The sequence below is a fragment of the Anolis sagrei genome, chromosome 1 (assembly GCF_037176765.1).
Source record: "Anolis sagrei isolate rAnoSag1 chromosome 1, rAnoSag1.mat, whole genome shotgun sequence".
Classification (NCBI taxonomy): Eukaryota; Metazoa; Chordata; class Lepidosauria; order Squamata; family Dactyloidae; genus Anolis; species Anolis sagrei.
Genome location: NC_090021.1, coordinates 307,080,232 through 307,096,166, shown reverse-complemented (window position 1 = coordinate 307,096,166; position 15,935 = coordinate 307,080,232). Strand labels below are relative to the sequence as shown.

The following is a 15,935-nucleotide window of genomic DNA, read 5'->3' as shown; positions in this document are numbered from 1 at the left end:
TATTACAAATATTGTATACTGTTACCTTCAGGCTTTGTGTTTAAAGGTGTATATGAAACATATTTAGACTTGGATCCCATCTCCAAGATATCTCATTATGTTTGTATATGCAAATACGGGGTTTTCCAAAATTTGGGGGGGGGGGGGGGGGAATCCCAATGCCTTTGGTCCCAAACATTTTTATAAGAAATACTCAACCTATATTATGGCACAAGATTTCATTAGATTTAAATAAATCAGAAAAGCTGCTTTTTTCTTTTAAAAGATGGGGCTTTTAGTATATGTCTCTTTTTTTTCAAATGCTAACCTTAAAGATTAACAAATTTATTGTGGCATACAAAGAACATAACTGCATCCAACTTTAATCAACAAAATCTCATGCCACTCAAAGTTCACTGCCTTTTAAGATGCCACAGAACTTTTCTGAAGCCAAAAATCATGCTTTCTGAATTTATAACAGTTATGTTCCAAATCTACCTACGTGTTTATCTGACAGTAGCTGGCATCCTCGTTAACATGAAATCCAGCATGAGAAATTGAAAAATTATGGCACTACTACTGATGTCCATGCTAGAATTATCAAAGGGACTTTATTTGTGTGAAATCTTCATGGGAGCCTTGACCCTTCAGTTCCTTCAAAATAAGTTATACAAATCCAACATGGTCGTTGTACTCATAAGATATAACTCACCTTTACTAAATTATCATTAATATGCCAGCTTTTCAGAACTGAAACTGAGCTGTGTGTGGAATAGAGACTTTGTCCATAGATGCCTGAGTCTTGCTCTCTCTTTCCTTCTTTTTTACTTTCTATTCTCTCTCCTCCCCTCTCTTTTTTAAAAACCTGAGGTTTGTAATGCTTCCTTATTAAATCAATGCATACGATGGGCACTGTTTCTCTTTTACAATGTAGAACTGTTTTATGTAAATAAAACTTCCTTCCCTGAAAATACTTTGGCCGTGGATCAGAGCAAAGCCTCTCATAACCTACATCCCTGTGGGCTGGTGCTTTCTTTTCAGTGATGAAAAATATATTACACTTTCCTGAAGTCAGAGTTCACTGGTGCCATTTCCTTTGTAGTCTTTGCAAGTCACGTGTTCCTCTTTGTTTTAAATTAATAAAATCCTAAATCTGGGTTCAAGAATAACAGTTAACAAATGCTTTCAACAGAAATTCAACCTCAAATTGTTTCCATATGTTGTTTTTTTAACTAAATCCCTGCTTAAAATGTGCTCAGTTTCGACCATGTTTGGAAATGTCTAACCTTGTTCCTCTTTTTCCCTGTCGCCCCCCTCTACAGAGTATATGGGGCCTCTGTAGAGAAGGGGGCTCTCCAAAACTAAGTTATCACCTTTAGATTTCATGGCATATGGCACTCATTTGTACACATCACATTTTTGGTCATTGGGGCCAGAGAGGTTGTGAGGGGAAAAGAGCTACTGAAATGAGGAGTAGACGAGGGGGCTTGATATTTCCTCATATTTGCCACAGATGGTTTTCCTAGGAAGAAAGGGCAAGAATGAAAAAGTGTTGGGGGACATTCATAAAAGAGTTTGCAGAAAAACAAGGAGAGGTGAGAACTTGCAACTATAAAAATAGTTAAGTACGTATCTGGGAAAGAAATTGTGTGACTATGATACTTCTTGCTAGAACAAATTATAAAGAGATCCAGAAATCACTTGAATTTCATTTACTGAAGTAGTGAAAGGTGTTAACAGTGAGCAGGGCCTGTGTGTGTTTTGTACTTAAGTCCCAAGTAACTTACATCCTAAACCAAGAATAATTTTTAAAATGTGCCTGCTTTTGCTAATGGTTTTATATTACACTTGTTGTTAATCATCGGAGACACATGGAGCTGTGCAAGGCAGTTCGGCTTCACATATATTTTGTCTTTCTGCCTCTCTGTTATATATAATCACCAGATATCCTATTCTCCTGACTTTAGAGACTGGAATGTTTTCACATGTTCAAACTTGGAACTTCACATGCTCAAAATTAGAACTTACTTAAAATAAAAGCTGAAGGTTTCGAAATCTGGGTTGCAGTGAGTTTTCCGGGCTGTATGGCCATGTTCCAGTAGCATTCGACTTTCAGAAGTTCCAGAAATTTTCGAAATCCTCAATTTTGATACCAAGTAGCTTGTGCTGTCAACACGTCACAGAATGCATTTCTTCAACCAGTCAGGAAAAATAGAAAGGGGGTGGCAAAATAAGATAATTAGAAAGAGTGATATTTTGTTTATCAAGCAAGTCCATATTGCCAGATAAAAGAGAATAAAAAGGCCAGTAGTCCAGGGTAAATTAATCTGTCTAAAGTGATATAGTTTTCATTAGAATGGGTGTCCTTGCTACCTGCAAAATATCCTTCGGATTAGGATCTTTGCCTCATGTACTTGAATGCACTCAAAAATCTAACTGGTACTTTCCCATGTCTTTGTTAAGAGACCTTAACTTTAGTAGTTGCTAATTGGAGTTGTATTCTTAAAACTTCCTAAGGTGTTCTTGCTCAGTTAATTCAAAGAAAATCTTATTCTGAACCCATCCCAACTGTGCAGTCATACTCCATTTGCCCTGGAAGACCACAACCCTTATGGCTGGACTTGTTCCCCCCATTTCTAAGCCTCATCAGCAATTTACACATGTCAACACATAGGCTTTTTAACAGTGATATTGTGCAGACTCATGTAAGTTTGCAGCTTGCCAACAATCTGCTTTTGAAACAAGGTAGTTTCAAATACCACATATGGTACAGGTTTAGCAGTGTGTGTTTTTTAAAGTAGTAATGCAATAGAAGTAGTAATAGTGAGAGCCAGCATGGTGTAGTGGTTTGAACATTGAACTACGACTATGGAGACCAGAGTTTTCAAATCCTTGCTCAGCCATGAAAACCTACTGGGTGACCTTGAGCAAGTTATGTTTTCTGATACCCAGAAGAAGGCAAAGGCAACTGCATTCTAAACAAATCTTGTGAGAGATTTGGCTTAAGTTGGAAACATCTTGAAGGCACATAGTCATAGTGGTGGTAGTAGCAGCAACACTGTATGGTTTGTTTGCTGTCACATTTTTGGAGGAAGGGAATTGATCTCCCTCTTACACTTGGTGTTCATTTTCCTTTTCTAGGCTTTAAAGAAAATAGATGAAGTTGGAGACCTCTTGATGTTGAAGTATTCCCGCCACCGACAGGTACCGCTCCTCGACCGACCTTTCGATGAGACTACATACGAAGAGACTGAAGACTGAGTTCTTTCAATGTCTTTTTTCAGACAGGGCACACTCCTCAGAACTCTGTGTGACTCAGAGGCCAAGGACCTTGAACCAAACACTTAACGACTGCTTAGCTTAAACAGAATGACTTTTTACTCACAAAACTGAAGTGGCCACAGCAGCTCTACGTGGTGTGTTGTAATGGCAAAACAAACCCTGGCTTTTATTCTGTTGCTTCGAGGTCTTGCTCTGAAAAAGAGCTTTGCTTACATTTTTTAAACGCTGCTCCCTTATTTATTTGTCACAACAACATCCCAGTGACAATTATTGGCAGTGAAGGTGTTCCCCAACATGTTTCCAGGGGGGGCATTCCTAATGTGACACAGTATGCTGCAGTGATTCTGTCACAACATTTCCTTTTTTCATGACTAAAAGTCTAATCTTCTTGAGAGTGCAAGACCAGGCAGTTTGTTCAGTCGAGGCTTCTGAGGAAATTGTTGACAGCTAACTTAAAATATATTTAACACGAAATAATCAACCAAAGTATTTTCTTTTTCCATTTATGTTGTCATTTTTTATCTTTTTTGTTATTAAAATGATGGTTGCCTTGCCACACGAGAAACACGGGCACAAAACAGGAAATCTTCCAAGGCCTTAACCATCTTTATATTTCAGTCTGAATTCCAGCTGTTGTAGGGTAAGTAGCAAAGAATGTTTTAGGGCAGCACAACTCTTTATATGGAAATTTCTCTGATATAGAATCACATGCCAACTCTGATATGCAGCCACTATTCCATTGCCCTGTATCAGTTCTGTTGTTTGCTGGACCAATGAGTGTCTAGTCTCTTCTGGCATTAGGTCTTGGGGGCAGAGGCCAAAGTCAGATGGATTGAGTAGAGGGGAAAGACTTAAACATAAAAGATTCCTTACTTTCCCTCTTTTCATGTCACAACATTCCTCTTCTATTTCCTGACAAAGCTAGATTTTTATTTTTTGCCTGAATGATGCATTTTTGCAGAACGTGAAAGCATGAACATTGAAGGCAGAAGACTTTTCTTGATTTTTTTCATTGCTTTAGCCAAATTAACTGCTTATTGTGGCCACAGAAGGTAGATAAAATGAGGCCAAATCCACAACACTACGTATGCTCAGGTAGGTTTGCCTGGATTGTTTTGGTAAATAACTTTGAGAGCAATCTGTGTATGAAGAACAAACATGATTCTCCATGATAAAGTAGACTCTTAGTCTATTGGGATTCTGTTGAGAGATATCAACCATTTATTTGACATCAGATAAGAGTTCCCATAGCATCCCTGTGGATTCCTGTAGATTTTTGCCTTAAGATGCTCAGAATAGTGCTGGGCGGAGGGGAAATGATGTTGGAGGACTTCCTTTTCAGAAGTGAGATAGCAATTGATCTTGGAATACAAGTTGCACTTTGTTTTAAAAATAGCTACACTGTCTTCAAGTGAGTTCAGTTTACTGTGTATTGTTATGTTTTGAATTTTGAAATCATATATGAGCCATTCATCAGTAAGGGTACAGTATATGATCCTTTTGCATGTGTGCATTATGAAGTCACAGCACAATGGATTACCTTTGTATTCTTTAACCACAGAACCCTTTTCACATTTTGCACCTTGAAGACTTCCCCACTTGCAAATGTGTAATGCTGGACATTAGTGAGCAGCTAAATATTTGCTCAAGGAGCTGATGCCTCAAATGTATTGGCCTTTGCTTTCAGCTTCAGTGTGGCATGAACCTCAGTTATGTCAGAGTTAGGATTTTCTTGGTATAGCTTCTTGGAAATAAGAAATCCTGAAAAAGGACAACAGACTGCACTTACTGATAGTTCGCAGAATAGTTTGCCAAGGTCTGAAATGAAGGGGGAGGAGAATTCTAAGAGCATTTGGTCTTACGTTTTGAACATGTGAATATCAAAAGGCTCTGTTCTGCCTGACTGTGCTGCGGGGCCTTAGCAATGATAACAAAATGCAAAGAAGAGGGAAATTAATAATACGAGTATCTGTAAATGTTTTTGAAGAATACTTCAACTAAACTGGTTTATTCACTAAAAAATGCTTTTATTGGTAATTATGATTTTCACCTTAATTGGATGTTAAAATGCTTCTCTTGAGAATCTGCCACCCATCATTCTTCCATTCAGAATTACTGAAAAATATTGACTCTGGGAATGGTTTTTGCGTCATCAAGCTACATATTATGGTTGTAGCAGGAAATGTTGGTCTTTTATATAAACACTCCATTCTGCCGAAAAAATATATATATGAAGGAAGTCAAATGTACATGCATCATAATTTCCTGCAACAACTAGAAATGTAGCACTTCCATTGTATACAGTCTGGACACAGGATTGGACCAAATATAATAATTAAATGTTTTGCAAATTGTTCCTTATATTTCAGCTAAAGAACTTGCTGCCACTGAACTGAACTAACTTTATTCTCTACATAGCTTTTGACACCCAAAATGAAGCTAAACCTTTTTCATCAGAAAATAATAAACTGCAATATTTTTCCTTCCCACTAAATGGAAATGCACTTATATCATCACAGAGCAATCTTAAGATAGAACAGAGTGGTCTAAAGAAGAGATCGCTTGTACACAGTAAATGCAGTCTGTTTTTTTTATCATGGTTTTACTGTTGTGTTTTCACAACTGCTTTTGGAGAAGTACTTCAGCAATAACTGCAAGCAAGATGAACTAAAATACATTTAGCTGAATACATTTAGCAGGTATTATATCTTGAGTATTTGGGCTAACTTTGGATTCAGAATTGAGGAAGATAATTAGAAGAAGGGATGGTAGTGCAATATATCCCATACATAGCATTCAATAGAACCGTTTAGCACAAAGACTACATGTCCCTATCATAATGATTTCTCTTCACAGGACGGTTTATAGTGCCACTCTGTAATGGTGGTTTCTAATATACAGTGTAATTGGATAAGGTGCATGAGAATGAAAAGGACAACTTTTCCTACTGTATGACTGTTCCTTGAGAAAGCAGATAGAATTTCATGGCAGGGAAACCAGATGCAAAGGACAGAAATACCATGTGTTTACATGGAGAGTATTCCAAAAGACCATCATTGTAGCCTAGTTTATCCACCAAGTTTGTTTGCACACTTGAAAATGTAGAGCTTGTTGCTTCATTTACAGCTTCTATTGTACGAAAGGCAAAATAGCTCGAGTTGGAGCTCTTAAAGTCCTCATTAATGCCTGATCCCAGTCCACTAAATTCTTGTATCAGATCAATTGCTCTTGCACATTGAATGTTATGAACACATAGCCTGAGAGAACTAGGAAAGATCATTTGCTATGTGGTTATTTGTTGTTTTTCAACCATACCAAAATTAAAGGAGTGGTCATTCCCCAATCCTAGCAAAGTTGAGAACCAAGAGGAAAGGGGCTTATAATAGGGGGCTTAAGGGACCAGCAAATGATTTGGCTGGCAGATATGACAGCTGCTTTCCTTCATGTCTCAAACATCACTTTGTAGAATTAAGTCCTTTATCAAAGCTTGAAAAGCTTGTCACCAAATTACTGTCATGGCTTTTTAAAGTTTTCAACATCTGGATACTGCTTGCTGTTATGGACCTCTCTCTACTTGTGTGCTGGCTGTCTCAGGACCAGAGTATAAATATGGGATCATTGGACATTGTTTCCATTGTGGTGTTTTGTTTTCTCTTACTTGGAAGATGAAATTCATGTAATGTACAGTGTGTGTTTATCTGAAGGCCAAATTGCCCCCGACTGATCATCTTTTTTTTGCACTGGTGTGAATTCTAGAGTATGAATTCACACCAGTGCAAAAAAGTATGTGTATGAATTGCAAAAAAAAAAAAAAGTGCATATATTTTCGTTCTTAAAAAGCTTTTTAGTTTAAGATCTTTATTTGAGATTTTCATATATAATAAGAACAAAGACTCAAAGGTCAGTGAATCAAATGAAAAGAAAAATCAATACAAATAAAATGAAACATAGTAAGTATAAAAGCAGTAAGAAAAAGTATATAAAATTTATCTCCAACCTTCCTAATGATGATTATATAGAACTAAATTTTAAAAGACCTCTCCAAATATAATTAACATGTATCTTCTTCACTACTCAAACTAACCCATTAATTATAAAAGTAAATATCAAAATCAATAATTTCTCATTCTATTAAAAAAAACCGATTAAAACTTTGTGGTTCTGTGAAAACGTCACCAATGGTTGTTCCGTAATCAGAATTCTAACATTTTTCCATTGCAGCTAAGTCCAAACATTTGAACCTTCTTTATACATTGGTATAATTGTATTCTTTCATTTCTGCACTTAGTCTTGCTGCTGTGGTCATATATCATATTTATGATATATGATCACAGCATATTTCTTCTCCATTTGGTCCTCCAGCAATAGATATCAATCAGGTTTCACCTGAAAATTAACTTGCAAATTGTATGTATTCGATTTCAGAATTTTTGGGCAATCCGCAAGTCCACCATATAAAAGATCCCACATTTCCAGCGTATATTAAAAACTCCTTTATGAATTTGGCCATTTTTTCTGATGTTAAATACCAATTGTATATCATCTTATAAAAAAATCTCTTTCAGAGCATAACATTATAGAAATTCCATTCCTTTTGGCCATTGTTCTAACCACAGTATCCAAAATATTGTGGCCATTTCATCATATATTCTTTAACTTGTTCTTCTTCCATTTTTAACAAAAGTATGCATCTTACTGATCAAATGTTCATCATCTAAAATGTCTAAAATGTCTAAAATTCTGATTTGTTTAACTCAGAATAATAGTTTCTTGTCCATATTTGTCCGTAAAATATCAATTATGACTGTGATGTGACAACACACTTTCCAAGTGTTTACACTATCACTGTTTCTTTCCTTTTTGTATTTTTAACGTTTTCTCTTTCTTACCTCAGTTTATGCATAAACCGTCTCCTGGATTTATTTGCAAATTTGAAACTCTATTGTTTAGCACAGGGTTCTCAAACTGTGCTCCACAGAGCCCTTGGAGCTCCATGGGTGTGAGGGGCTCCGCAGCTCCATTCTGCTTCCCACATCCTCCTCTTTTCTCCTCCTTCTGAGAAATGCAGGGAAATTAAAGTTTTGATTTGCTGGAGACAGCTGCAGCAACAGCAGTGTCCTCCTGGGGCACAGCTTCTTTCTCCCCTGCCTTCCTCACCACCCAGATTTTTTTCTCACTGCCCAGACCCTTTCCCTTTGCCTCTCACTGCCCAGACTCCTTTCCTTACTGCCCAGATCCTTTCCTCCTGCCTCCCTTGCTGCCCAGTCTTTTTCTTCCACCCCTCTTCCCCTGGTATTGTTTACTTCCAAAACCTTTTCACTGCTCAGGGGATACTTTGACTATTTTTCTCCTCCATGGCAAGGGATGGGACTGGATGACCTCTGAGGTTTCTGCTGTTATTAATAATAATTATTATTAATAATAATAATAATTACAAAGGCTGGGTGCCATCTGTTGAGGGTATTTCATTTGTGCTTTTCTTGCATGGCAGCAGGGGGTTGGACTGGATGGCCCTGGGGGTCTTCCACTGAAATACTGTTAAGTGTATGTTGGTTAGAGTTGTTTTTCATTTTAAATATTATATTGTTATTTTTTCTTTTTTTCTTTCTTGCCTTTTTTCTTTTTCTTTTCTTTTTTGCACTGTGTGAATTAGCTCACGCAAACACTCTCCATCCATCTGCCACTGTCCTGGACCATGCCTGATATATATATATATACATTAAATATAATATGGTATAATATATAAATATTTATTGGGACTCCACAAGAAACTTCTGCTTCAAAAAGGGCTCTGCAGCTGACAAAGTTTGAGAACCCCTGATACAGCATTTTAATTTTTTTTTTTATTTCACTTACCATCATCATTAACACTTGACTTTGCAATATTTTTACTGTTCACTACCTTGTTCATGATGAGAGTTACTTCATTCTTCTTTTTAATCACTGGCTATAATAATTGCATCTTTGCTATTGCTTCCTTTTTAATTCCATATTCTGGTTGTACAATATTAAACTTGAGTGCCATACCTTTCTAATAATGTTCATGCCTTTATCCAAGCTGTCTTCAAAATATTCTATCAAATTTTGTAATTCCATTAGCTATAGTCTGTGAGAAGAAACCTATCATTCTCAAAAGCAATCTTACATATTTCAAGGAAAAAGTATATTCTTTATCGTCTTCATGTTTAAATCTCCAACTGCTTACCAATACCAAACTGAAAAAAGGTTTTGAGAATTTGCCTTGTGTAATCTTTATATTTTTCTCAAAAACTGTCCATTTGAGGCTAAATCACTCCATTCCATCTCCCAAAAACAAACAATTATCATATGAATAATTTGATAATGTATCAATTAATCTATCATAAAATGAGTTTTATTCTCCTTAAAATTGATCAATCTGAACTCCCACGTACTTACGCCCTTATCTTCGATTATTTTAAAAGCAGCTTGTGTGTATTTTACATTTTGATGTATCATAAGTTTAGATTGGCTTGAAAGGTCTTTGCAGTGATAGTAAAAGGAATACTGTTTCTTTAATCGGATGTGTTGCAATTTTTCCCCCTGAAAGTGTGTCAGACTGGTTTTTTAATATGTAAAAGGCCTTAATCTACTTAATTTTTGTCCTGTAGATCATTATATTTCCGAATGTGGTTTGTCCTTTAGCGCTCTAAACTGATAGATAGGCCAGTCAATCAAGCTTAAAGTAGTGAAGGATGGCAACTAATTCTCATTAAGTCTTCAAGACTTGCAGTTTAATGTACAAGGTTTACTACATCTGTTTTTTCAAATAATTTTACAGCATAGTATCCTCTTGCTATATTTCATCAAAAAATTATATTATCCTAATATACTAAATATTACTTGTAATCTCATAAAAGGTTAACAGCAATAGTTACCATTGAATCTAACAACATGGCCAAAATAAACATGAAATACAGACCTTTGTTACCTACATCCCGGCTTCCTATCTTTGGACTTTACTATAGGAAGCATTTCATAAATATAGCCTTAATTTGATTGAGTGATTCTTTCATATTGGTTTACTTTGAGCACGGTTGATTCAGCAAGAGCATTGTAAGAGGTCCAGACTTTTAAGAACCACTTTTGTCTCTATTATGTTGTGCATAGCATGATCTAGTTGATTTCTTTGGAGACAGCTGTATGATTAATGACATGATGGAAGATGACTTTTGTATGTATATAGCTTACTTGGCTAGTTGTCTACTCATCTGTTGACACAGGTGTTTCTCTAGAACAGCTGGAGTATTCCAAAATGTGAGGTGGCTACCAAAACACTGTCCAAAGCAAAATGCACTGAAGTATAGAAACCTTCTTTGTGTGGTTTGTTTGCCAAATACACTTTTGGCCAGTATTTCAGCAACCCCTGTATCAAAACCCTCTCCTCCATTCATGTATGGCTGTAGAAGAGGGGAAAATTTAGGAGTGTGGGGGACGACAAACATATGGAGTCTGAGGCTTAAGGCTGATCAGCCCCAAAGCTAATGGTGGCCCATATTCTCTACAGACTAGAGCAAGCTTGTCCTCCAAACGGTAACTCCTAAGTCTTAAATTGCACTGTGCTGCTATGCCTCTCTGGTAATAATGTATATATATATCCTAGATTTTTTTTATAGATACTAACATTTGAAGTAAAATTTTAATTACCTCCCCAAGATGTTTTCTTTCAGAAATATGCCTTTTTTACACCTTGAACAAATAGCACAATGCTGAGTACCATGTGGGGAGGGCGGAGGCAGTGAAGCAGATCCTGCATTGGCTTTGAAGAAGGAAATAATGCATGTTAAGCTGAGAGAAACTGCTTGACAAAATTTAGTTATGTTCTGCTTATTAAAGACTTCACACAAAAACTGTCTTTTGAGCCTTCTTAAAAATATCCTATATCGCTGGCCAACATTCTGGAATACTACGCTATCACTAAATGTGAAATGTTGACGGAAGACCTGGCTATATTGTTGTGTGATTCCGTGGATACTGAAATCTGTGGATGCTCGCTATTTTACTACTACAGTACTGAGGTAAAACATGTCACTTATAAAATGCCAAAACTAAGAGGTTTGTTTTGGGGGCTTTTTTGCTGTTTGAATATTTTGAAGCCATGGATAGTGACTCTGTGGATGTAGAATCCATGGATACAGGAGACTGACTAATTATATCCTGTGATGTCTCCATAAGTGCAGTAAGATACTGCCCTGCATTCTGGAACCTTTGCCCCCTCGAATGATGGGACTCCTCTAACTTTCCTCATCCCCAGCCAGCATGGTCAGGGCTTAAGGATTATGAGACTTAAAGTCCAACATGTAAAGGTTTACCATACTGGTACATTGCATTGTGATACAATGTGCAACTGTTTCCTGGATGTAGAAGGACTTATCAAGAGTTGATTCATATACTACATAGTATCACTGATGTCCATGAATTTGAACCAGGGCTACCCTTCAGTGCCAGTATTAGGATTTTGAACCACAGTGATATAAACACTTACTTATTGACTCTAAAACTTCATTTGTTAGCTGGTTGACTTATATGGGATTTGGGGGAAAAACATATTGAGTGCAGTAGAAGGCAATCCTAGAACTGGTTGCGTAGAATTGTGCTGTGTAATGGGGTACTAATTTGCCAATTGATAAGTAACTGGTAATTAACATGTTTACCACTCCAGCTATTTTTTAAAAAACATTATTTTTGAACATGCAAGACTTTGCAATTAATAACAAACCCTGGAAGATCTAAATTAATATAGCACCCTTCATGAAGTGCCTATTCTTTCTACATCTATGAGGCCTTTTTAGTTGGAATTACAAACCTTTGGCCCTCTAAATTATACTGGATTCCTGCCAAACTCCACCTTTACAAACAAGTGTCAAGGGCATTCAATGTGCAGTTCAATCTGAAGGGCAATAGGATCCTTATCCCTACTTTACAGTGCTGGTAACTTTAAAATCTGCTCATCTTCCAAAGCAAGGTTTTGACAGTAAAGAATATTAAAATTGGCCATGCTTCCTTCACCAGACTGTTCGAATTAAAATTTTTGTTGTTAGCTACTGTCAACTTTGACTTATGGTGACCCTATGAATGAGAAACTTCCAAGGCAACCTATAATCAGCAGCTTTACTCAGGTCCTGCTAACTTAGGGCTGTGGCTTCCTTGACTAAATCTATCAATTTGCAATGTGGCCTTCCTCTTTTATTACTCTCTTCCACCTTGCTGAGAGTTATTTTTTACCTTTCCCCAAATATCAGGTTGAATCTAGAGATAAGGGGAACCTTCTGGGAAGCTTACCTTGTTCTTCCTCCTTTTTGGAGGACTTTGGTATGTACATGTAAAAGAAGCAGCAATATAGGGGAACCCATCAACATGCTGTCCCACGACAGCATTTTTTTTGCCATAGCTCAGTTGCTTTGCCTTACTGTTACTCCTAATTTTCTGGTGACTGATTCCAATCTTTGTTATGGTTTGTTTAGATTTTAGGAATATTTAATTTCTGTCTTTAATCAGACTGCTGCAGTCGAATATTGGAAATTCTAATTTCTTGCTCCAACTTAAATGCTTAATTATTGCCTCTGCAAATTAATGTAATTCTGTTGTGAGGATGTATGGTGCTCCCATTAAGACGCTAGAGGAACAGAGGCTGAGCTTGTCTGAATCAGAGAAAGCCGGTTAGCTCTCCAAAGGCAAATGCTTTCATACTTCTGGATAATGGGGTAGTAAATGTGGCACATAGATCTTTATTTGGCTTTGAAAATGCCTGCTATTGTCATGAATAGGAGATTGTCCAATGTCTGCCTCTGGGGTGATCTGGAACACAAATTCAAGGCAAATTACTAATAGCTAATTGGGCAGCCTCTATCTATTACAAGGAGAACTTCGGGCTGACTGTATATCAGAATGACAACTTCTTTTAATTGTGAGGGCCTCAGGTAACGATAGTTTTGAAAGACACCTATCTTCGCTACCCTTGCTCCACACTACCTGGAACTTCAAAACTTTCTCTCCATCCCGTCCTGTGGAAATAATTATCTTTGAGGAGGCTTTGGGCAGTGGAAAGAAGAGTTCTTTCTCTACTCTTCTCGCAGCAGATAACAGATCAGTCTGCCTTTTTCCTTATAATGATAGCATGAATTAAGTGATTTATGAAATTTGTGATGGGGAGCCCCAGGACACCATCTTTAGGGGTTTGTAGGTTATATACCTCTGACATATTAAACACTGAGGTGCTGATCAGTTGCAAGGTTTGAAGATTAGTTTATGCATTCATCTGGCCCATTATAAATCCAGGCACTTGTATAGTTAACTGCAGTTATCAGTGAGGTGATTGTAGACCCCAGATGCCCTCGTTCATTCTTGCTCACTTGATCTGAACAACCAGGCAATGTTTGCATATGGTGGGACAGAATGATTCAGGCACCTTATCCACATTATGCTACATTAACTGGAACACATCCCTAAAAATTCTGGCCAAACAGTGCATTGGACACTTCTCCAGACTGTAATAAGGTGGATGTCAATTTCTGAGCAAAAATGAGCACTTTGCTCCTTGAAGTGCCTTCCAATTTTTTCACAGTTAAATAATTGAGGCTTTAATTCCTGGTCTCTCTGGGACTGATCTCAACAGGCACTCAGAATAATTCTGATGTGCAGCAAATTAAGGATGCAACCTTAAGCATTATGCCACCTGATAGGAACAATGAAGAAGGCTTTCTCTTCTTCAATGGCATCTGTTCCAAGACCTGTGCCACCCGCACTCTAGCTGCTAGCCAATCTGTTTCATTGACCTTATTCTGTGAATTAATAGGGATTCTCTGCCACAATCCCAAACTTGGTGCTAGGGCAGTGGTTCTCAGCCTGTGGTTCCCTGTTTTGGCCTTCAACTCCCAGAAATCCTCAGCTGGTAAACTGGCCGGGATTTCTGGGAATTGTAGGCCATAACACCTGGGGACCCACAGGTTGAGAACCACTGTGCTAGGGAGTGATTGCACTGATGTCCCTTGTTCATCCTGCTGTTTCACAGTAAGACCAACACCTCAATCAGATTGCCATAAAATTGCAGTCTGGGGGGGGGGGGGGGACTAAGTATGCCCCTCCTCCCTACAGGGAGGATCTGCTGTACTGCAATCATATCTCTAAAGTTTTTAGATCCTCATAACAATGTGCTTTATTAGGTCTTCCTACTAAGTGTTGTATCTTCAGAACTTCTAATACAAGGTAGACAACCTTTGGCCCTCCAGATGTTTCAAGCTTCTGTTTTCCAGAATAGCCAAGAGGAAAAGAATGGTGAGAGCCCATCTGAAAGTCAACACACCCCTATGCTTTCCAGATGTTTCAGACTCTCCAGCATTGCCTGCTTTTCTCTGAGAAACGGGGAGCGGAAGCCCCAAGGTCTGCGTGGCTCTTTGAGAAGAGAGCAAGAAGTGATGAAACACTGCTGCTCCATTAGACCAGTGGTTCTCAACCTGGGGTCCCCAGATATTTCCCAGAAATCCTAACAGCTGGTGAACTGGTTGGGATTTCTGGGAGTTGTAGACCAAAAACATCTGGGGACCCCAGGTTGAGAACCACTGAATTAGACCTATACATGCAACGACTGTACTTATTTATTTATCGTGTCATCAGTAACCATTGTATTACAATTCTAACAGAGCAAAACAAACACACAGATTAAAAAGAAAAAGGGGAAAAAACACACATTTTGCAAATTTGGTATTTGGTTAAATGTCCTTTGACCAGTATCCGGCCACTTGGAGTGCCTCTGGGGTTGCCGCAAGAAGGTCCTCCATTGTGCATGTGGCAGGGCTCAGGGTGCATTGCAGCAGGTGGTCAGTGGTTTGTTCTTCTCTGCACTCGCATGCCAAGGATTCCACCCTGTAGCCCCATTTCTTAAGATTGGCTCTGCATCTCGTGGTGCCAGAGCGCAGTCTGTTCAGCGCCTTCCAAGTTGCCCAGTCTTCTGAGTGCCCAGGGGGGAGTCTCTCATCTGGTATCACCCATGAATTGAGGTGCTGGGTTTGGGCCTGCCACTTTTGGACTCTCACTTGCTGGGGTGTTCCAGCGAGTGTCTCTGTAGATCTAAGAAAACTATGTCTTGATTTAAGTCCTTGACGTGCTGTACTAAATGTCATAAACCTCAATGGACATACAAATAAGTCAAGTTCAGGGTGGGATTGAAGAGTGAGATGCTCTGCCCCGGAATGTGGTGGAGGCTCCTTCTTTGGAGACTTTTAAGCAGAGGATGGATGGCCATCTGTAGAGGTGCTTTGCGATTTCCCTGCTTCTTGGCAGGGGGTTGGACTGGCTGGCCCACGAGGTCTCTTCCAACTCTAGGATTCTATGATTCAAATGGCAGGAGAAGAGATTCCACCTGAACATTGGGAAGAACTTTCTGACAGTAGGAGCCATTGGCCAGTGGAGATCCCTTCCCTTCTTGGGCTCTCCCTGTTCTCTGAAGCAGCAAGAGCGACCTGGGTCGAGCCCAGCACTCCCTTCTCGCCACGGTGTGGCTGCCTGCGCTTAAGAAGCCGCGATGGCAGCGTGGCGCGCACCTTTGCAGATGAGCCATTGTTGGCGGCAGGGTGGAGGGACGCCTGCCATCCCTTCACGTGGCTTTCGGTCCTTCCTTCTTCAGTGGGCTTTTCGGGAAGAGGGCGGGGGGGGGGGAG

The 15,935-nt window shown here is 38.7% G+C and overlaps 1 protein-coding gene across 2 annotated transcripts in view; it reads left to right on the top strand.

Annotated features, from left to right (window-relative positions):
- SPTLC2 (serine palmitoyltransferase long chain base subunit 2) overlaps positions 1 to 5,855 on the top strand; it is a 70,068-nt gene extending 64,213 nt beyond the window's left edge. For both annotated transcript variants that reach the window (XM_060757781.2, XM_060757788.2), the window contains one exon: positions 3,121 to 5,855. In XM_060757781.2, coding sequence (XP_060613764.1) covers positions 3,121 to 3,240 — 120 coding nt within the window. In that variant the 3' untranslated portion in view covers positions 3,241 to 5,855. The remainder of the gene's footprint in view (positions 1 to 3,120) is intronic.
- The last annotated feature ends 10,080 nt before the right edge of the window (positions 5,856 to 15,935 follow it).